Genomic DNA, 6,967 nt, shown 5'->3' on the forward strand with positions numbered 1-6,967 from the left:
TTTGTTGCAATTTTGGTACGTTTATAAAAGGAATATTTAATTTTTGACGTTTTGGAAGTTTTGGGCGCTATGTTGTAATTATTTAAAATAATAGTAATAATATTAACGCGTTTGGAATTGTCGCGAAAAAATAAAATTGGTCGTTATTTTTGTCGCCCCACTGTAGGTACCAGGTAGTTCAGAACCCCCAACGCCAACAGTGTTGTTGCGATGGCAAATGTTACGGGACCAGACCAAGGTAGTACCCGTTACACCAAAGCAAAAGAGGAACGTTGTTGTAGCTGGGGCTACAACCATGCGAGGTCCTTATAAGCGATTGTACCGTAACAGCAGAGGCTTGACTTGGCGGTTCCTTGCCGAAATATGGTTTGCGCGGGGAAGCAAAAGGGGGTCTGCGAGCTAAATCCCAGAAATGTGGGTCCGTTCGCTAAGCCATCACAATACCCCATCACAGCCTTGTCACGCACTTGAAGCTTCCCTTGCATTTAGAATAGGTTATAGATAAAAAAAAACGATAAATTAGCATTAAATAGAATTACTACGTGATGCCTGTGCTAGGATCGGCTTCTTTGTTACTGTTAAGTGTAGATCGGAGTGTACGCGCTCGGGTGTGTGGTGAGGAGTGTGAGAGTATTTGGTGCGGCCGAGGCTGCGGCTACGACACAACCTGACGGATGAGGACTTTAAATAGCTCTTGAATCTTAACGTGAACGGCCGCCAAATCAAAAACATTGTTAAAACCGCTTCCATCCTTTCTTCCAAAGAGTAGGTGCCTCTCGGGGGTAGGCTACATTAGGACTGTGCTTAAGGTGACGAGAGAAGCGGGCACTGTCGAGTCGCCGACTTAAACCAGCACATGTCACAAAAGGAAGCATGGCTAAGTGGAGTAGGCCGGGGTTTGGCACTGGGGGACCCGCGCCCTCCGGGTGCGGGCCTCCTTTACCAAGCCCCGGTGCTCAGCGGTGGAAGCTCGTTAATGGATGCGGAGCCTGGAGGACACGAGTTTGAGCACCCGATGTAAGAACAAAGAGCCAGATGCTCCCTGCACCAGTAGACCTACTTCGTTGGAGTGAGATCCAGGGCTAAATAAATCCGGTATTCTGTCATCGGTCCATTTGACCTCTTGCCGCAATACATTAAAAAACAACACTGCCGGCACCTGCACGCCTAAATTATATACACAGGCTGGGCATAAACCGGCTTTGACGGGCGCAGGGTGTCACTTGGGGACCATCTAATAGCCATCAAACTGTGCTGCGCGGGAGTAATTGGGATACCGTTGAGCGATTAAATTTAACAGCGGAGTAAGTGGGCAACGAGTAACTTGAGTACCGGTTAACAGGAGCCAAACCATATGCCACGGCGGAGAAGGGCAAGATCTAGCCCACGTTTACAAATGCTACAGCGTCGCCTCCCCCACCCCTATGCTCCCACTTCTCCGAAAACAAGATCGAAATGGGGCCTTTTGCTGGAGTCTGTGGTGCGGACTCCAATCGTCGACTCTCAATCTCCTCCTCCCTAGTAGCAGTAAGGCCCCGGGGTCTTGGGCGGCATGCCGCAAACGTCGTACTCTTTACTGAAACTGGGGCAGGTGGGAAAGCGCAGGCACTGCTTGACGGTCTTGCAGTTGACCGTTTTAAAGCCCTCGGCCGCGTACTGCTGGCAAAAGTAGAGCGGCTCCATGATTTTGTCCATCGGTGCGCTAAAGGCAGAGACGGGGACGCACTATTGGGAGGGCTTTAGTCAGTTGGGGGAGGCAAAAGAAATGGAATAATATGATGGGGGAAAAGTATTTGTGCCGAAACTTACGTATCCAGCCAAGCCCAGGGGGCCGGCCTCGTCATTCAGCTTCTCGCCGTACGGGCAGCTGATGGAGGGGTCGACCGCGCCCGAGGCGTTAACGCAGGCGCAGGCGACGTTGTCTTGGACATAGTGACTGTAAAGGGGGTAGCGGGGGTCACTGTTAGTTTGTTTGTTTTCTGGGGGAGGGATAGGGCAGGAAAATCCGAAAGTGGCAGAGGAGAGGAGGCATCATACGGCGGGTTCTGGCGGGCAGCGAGCTCGGTGGGAGCGGCCAGGACGGCGGGCAGGGCCAGGAGGGCGACGAGGAACTTCATGGTGGGCAAAGAGCGAGTGTTATTAGTCCTTGAAGGTTGTTGACGATGTTAAGGGTGAGGAGCAAGAACGGGAAAAGAGATGCAGATAACGGTCGAGGCCGTCCTGTTTTATATCCCGCCAGAACGAACGATCTAGCAGCTCGCGACATCCCCATAGCTGCTATCTGGTGTTGGTTGCATGGCATCCACAACGGCCTCTCGACTTCACATGCCGACGTTAGGGGGAGCCATTAGGAAAACAGGTGGTGGCTGCATTCTAGCATCACCTCAGAGATTACAGGTAGCGGAGATGGCATAACATTTTGCGGGGCTGTCGTGGTATGGATGGGGCGCCGTTCCAAGGATACATGTTATCCCCAATGCGACGGGCCGGGTGGGGGATGTCGTCTCCTCGTTCCAAATCGGGCAGGCGGGCGCGCGGCCCTGCGAACCCCGAACACCCGTTTTGGGGTTGCTGACGAACTGCCAGGCCAGACCCTTGGCTCGACAAGCACAATCGAGGCTCGACAGCCGCTTGGGGTATTGGCCGTCGTGGGTAGGCGGTTCGCAAGCACCCTCGCTGCCCTACCGCTCATCGCATGGCCGCTGCCCCATCCTGCAACGTCAGGTGGCTCAAGATGGCAGGTGGCTCTTGGTAATCACGACTTAAGCCCTCCCTTGGCCTGCTGGCGTTGCCGCTGCACAATTAAGGTGCTTTTACAGCTGGTTGGGTAAGGGCTCCACTATACCTTGGTACAGTGGGGCGACAAAAATGACGACCAATTTCATTTTTTCGCGCCAATTCCAAACGCGTTAACATTATTACTATTACTTTAAACAATTACAACATGGCGCTTAAAATTTCCAAAACGTTAAAAATTAAATATTCCCTTTATAAACGCATTAAAATTGCAACGAAATATAAATTAAATATTTCCTGCAAATTTTTAACCAAAAAATATAACGTTTTTTACAATAATATTAATAGGATTGTATTACAATACCGCGTTTAAAAATTAGCAATTGCGTTTTTTCGTTTAAAGCGTTTTTACGCGTTATTTAATAATAATATATAAATTATTATCCGGCAAATCCGTTAATTTTTTTTATTTTATTAAATAATTTATTTTGTAATTGCAATTTAACGTGTAGTTATTAAACCTTTACCCGGGCTTTTAAACTTTATAATTTCGAACGATAGCTTGCGTTTTAGCAGCTAAAATTAACGGTAAAAAATGCCCGCAATTGCTTAAAATTTGCTAAAAAAAATACGTTAATTAACCGTTTCGAGCCTGGAAAAAATAGGGTTTTTTTAACGAATTAATTATCGTACGTAAAAACGGGAATTGCACAAAGTATGTATAATGCAAAAAGGCAAATTAACCTTTAACCAAATGCACCATTTTTAAATTCGTTTAATTTGCGCAATTTTAATTAGTAAAACGAAAAATTAAATTCCAAGCATATTTAGCCAAAAAACAAGCTTATTAAATATAAGCAAATATTTTGGGGCGCTTTTAAATAGCATATTTGCAATACTTTGCATGCAATGTACGGTAATCCTTTATTTAAAAAAAAGGGTATTAAACCGGATTATATTTAAATGTTTGCAAAAAAACCTATTTATAATATGCTTTCCGGGAACGGTATTTATGCAAAATAACGTTTTTACGTACTAAACAATTAAAATTTAAAAGTAATTGCAAATTTGGGCAAAATTGTACGGGGTTAAATTGGTAAATTAATTAGCAAATTTACCGGATATAAATTTTATTAAAAATTTTTAAATTATTATTAAAACCGTTATAAATAAAAATTATTTTAAGCTAAAGCAATTTCCAAAAAGCAATAAATTTTATAAATTATTTATCCGGGCTACCGTTAAAGCGTAAAAAAAAATTGAAAAAAAAGGTATAAAAAATTTGGTAATTTTTATAAACCGGCAATTCCAAGCCGTTATTAATGCAAACGGGTGGTACACAAAATATTAAAATAATGCATTCCTATTAATTAAAATACGCTTTACAACATATGCAAAAAGCAAAGCAAATGAAGCAAAATTGAATGCGTTGTTGTGGTTTGAATTGGGCGCGTTGTCGAGGAAAAATGCAAATTTTTGAAATTGGTCGTCATTTTTGTCCCCTGACTGTAGGCGTCATACGGGTGGGGTCAGGGGGTAAGGGGAAGAGACCAAAAAGAAATAACAACGATGTTCGCGCCACCACCTTCCAGGGCCCCAAAGTCCCACCTGGCTTGGGGTTCGTCTGAAAGCGGCAAGTACCTGCAGCTTCAAGGATGGGACGACTGCGCAACCCTGCATCGCCCAGCTGCCATCACGCAAGCGGCATGATGCAGCTTCTTGGCTTTTAAGGGGCAGGCCAATCTCGCTGCGGCAAAGCAGTCTGGCCCAATCTCGGAGCATCGAGCAAAACTGCAGCTGGAATACCCGCCAAGCCGCCAAACAAACACGTCTACCAGCTACCACTTGCGATGAGCCAAGATCGGCGGCGCTCGGGTGCGTTTCCCCGCGACGGCATTTGCGGCAACGGTGTGGCAGGGCAGCTCGGCCCGTGCCTAGTCGATCAGAGATGGAACTCTGTGCCGTTCCGTCACACCTGGAGACGATAAGCGTGAACTCACCGCTGTCACCGTCAGAGAGGAGCACAAGCCCATCTGTAGTGGCGCTTGGGGGGGAAAAGCTATTGTGTCGCTTTGGAGAGGGGCCTGGTGTAGCATTTTGACCCAGTCCACACAATGCGTCAATGCTGGAAGCAAAATCAAAACGCGGTCTGCAGTCTGTGTGATGTTTTTCTGGGTCTGGATAGTCACCACATAAAGGAGAGAAGAGTGGGCAATACGGGGCAAATTAATGCGTACCTACCCAAAGAATGCAACGCGGGAATACGAGCCCAGCCTCCGGGCAACGCCGGGCCCCCTATATGCGCGCTACTAGTGCCAAGAGCTTGACCGGGGGCCGCTGCGGGTACCGGGTGAGCGAGTCCTTTTCGGCAGGCGGGTGGATACCCACCGTCTCCCTGTTGGGGCCGTTCTCGTCGCCGCCCTTGAACCGGCCCGTCTGCTTCTTGGCGGGGAATACGGGCCTCTCGGGCTGGCCCGCGGTGTACGGCTGCCCGGTGGCAGGGTCGTTGATGCGGCCGTCGGCGTTGGGCTGGGCATCCCATAGGGGGTGTGTGGGGCGAGTCCCCTTGCCGAACTGCGCGGGAGGGGGCGGCGACTGCATGACGGGCGTTTTCCCGTCAAAGACTTAGTCGGGCCGCTCCTTGTTGCTCTCGGCGTCGTAGCCTGGGTTGTGAAGCCTCGCCGGGGCCTCGTAGGCGCGCTGCTTGGCTCGGGCTGGTCTTGGGTCTTGGCGCCTCTGTATTTGCCAGACGCGGCCTGCCCTGCGTATTTGGTCAGGCTCGCTTCGTCTGTCATGGGTTTGCCCCAATGGTCTTGATTGGCTTCGGCTGCGCTTCACGTTCTCACTTGTCTTTCATGGTGCAAGGAGCTTACCTGTCCATACACCTCCATTGTACTCCTTCTGTGCGTTTCGGTATTCGGCCGTGTTTTCTTGTGCTCCTTAAGCTGTTGACTCTGGCTTGGGCCTCCCTGTAGATCAGGGAAATCCTTGGCCGTGTTGACTCCGGACTCCCGTGCATCGGTGGCTCTTATGGCCGTGTCGGTGTCCCTGTTCGGGTTGTTGACGCCGGCAGTTATTTTCTCGTCTCGGGCACGAGCCGCGCCCGTGACGGGATCGCGTCCCGCCATGTCAAGGTCTTGAAGCCTGTCTGTTCTCATCCCCGAGTTGCCGCCGGCAGGTGTCTTGGAGTATGTGGCGGCGTTTCCGGGGAACTATTTCTGGGAGTCCTGGACGTGCCTCATGTGCTCGGGCATAAAGTCGTCTCCGTAGTGTCGGATGATCTCGTGGTTGGCGGGGTCATAGGACCACTGCGTCCTGCCCGGCTGGGGAGCAATGGTGGGATCAGTGGGATTAGCCGGACTAGCGACTGCGCCCCCGAGGAGGAGGAGCAGGCTCACCAGCCCCAGCAGCCGGCTGGACGGCGGTTGCATGTCGATCCCTGGCAGCTAGCCGGGTTGGTGGCACAAAAGCCAAGAAAGAAAATATGTAGTGATATGTGCTCAGATGCAAGCAGCTTGGTCTGAGAAAGATGCCAGTGGGCTGATGGCTATAGGGGCTACCTGATCATGGTCAGACACAAGGACACGAGCCTTGATATATACAAACCAAATATACTTCTGTATCTCTTGAATTCTTACTGTTTGCGTGCCCATCGTCCTCGCCATCACATCACAGCAACGGGGAACATGGAGTAAGCCCCTGAAAATCGAAAACGCCGAACACGGTGATGGAGCTTAGTGCCCTTGCGAGCACATGGTTTCCTCTCCGGGAGAGTATCGGCCGAGAAGCAGCTAGCCAGGATAGTAGTAATGATCATGCGTAGTACGTCAAGAAATGTGCTTCCTTTCGGGGGCTAGCTGAAGAGTGGTAGCCACACATGTAAGATATGTGGCGGAGCTAAACTGCAAAGAGCCAACATCGCCAATATGCCAAGCCGGCGATGCACGGCTCGATTGGTCTTGGAAGCTGCCGTGCGAATCTCCCTGAGCGCATGTGCCTGCGTGCTCTTGTCGCTGGGTGGCTGGCCACGGCTAGATACCCAGGTAGGAGGTAGGTACGTATTTGATAGTCACGATTTCGCGGCTCGAGTCTGGCGCGATTGCATTGCTTACTTGGACGCGTAGACCTGTCCTCGCTTGACCCCGCAACAACACGCACACGCACACACGCACACACGCGCAGCCGACGCCCATCAACTGCGTCGCCCCCTCTCGACCTCGTTTCCCCCCCC

At 50.1% G+C, this 6,967-nt stretch overlaps 2 protein-coding genes across 2 annotated transcripts; both read right to left on the reverse strand.

Annotated features, from left to right (window-relative positions):
- Positions 1-1,210: 1,210 nt before the first annotated feature.
- On the reverse strand, positions 1,211-2,487 carry GGTG_11523 (hypothetical protein). The gene is made up of 3 exons (XM_009229414.1): positions 2,038-2,487; positions 1,810-1,936; positions 1,211-1,725 (listed from the first exon to the last, which is right to left on the reverse strand). The coding sequence occupies exons 1-3, from the start codon at positions 2,115-2,117 to the stop codon at positions 1,519-1,521; spliced, it is 414 nt and encodes a 137-aa protein (XP_009227678.1). The 5' UTR covers positions 2,118-2,487; the 3' UTR covers positions 1,211-1,518.
- A 1,972-nt stretch (positions 2,488-4,459) lies between these two features.
- GGTG_11524 (hypothetical protein) lies at positions 4,460-6,167 on the reverse strand (the record flags this gene model as incomplete). Its single annotated transcript, XM_009229415.1, has 4 exons — positions 4,460-4,820; positions 4,974-5,331; positions 5,610-5,948; positions 6,105-6,167. The coding sequence occupies 3 exons, from the start codon at positions 6,165-6,167 to the stop codon at positions 5,032-5,034; spliced, it is 702 nt and encodes a 233-aa protein (XP_009227679.1). The 3' UTR covers positions 4,460-4,820; positions 4,974-5,031.
- Positions 6,168-6,967: the final 800 nt, after the last annotated feature.

Source organism: Gaeumannomyces tritici (assembly GCF_000145635.1).
Source record: "Gaeumannomyces tritici R3-111a-1 unplaced genomic scaffold supercont2.7, whole genome shotgun sequence".
In the NCBI taxonomy this organism is placed as follows: domain Eukaryota; kingdom Fungi; phylum Ascomycota; class Sordariomycetes; order Magnaporthales; family Magnaporthaceae; genus Gaeumannomyces; species Gaeumannomyces tritici.

Bases quoted from the DNA above. Each gene is read 5' to 3' on its own strand.
- GGTG_11523 (XM_009229414.1), bottom strand. From the start codon at position 2,117: ATGAAGTTCCTCGTCGCCCTCCTGGCCCTGCCCGCCGTCCTGGCCGCT. The intron at 1,937-2,037 runs GTATGATGCCTC...CCCCCTTTACAG, and splicing joins GCTGCCCGCCAGAACCCGCC to TCACTATGTCCAAGACAACG. The intron at 1,726-1,809 runs GTAAGTTTCGGC...CCCTCCCAATAG, and splicing joins CCCTGGGCTTGGCTGGATAC to TGCGTCCCCGTCTCTGCCTT.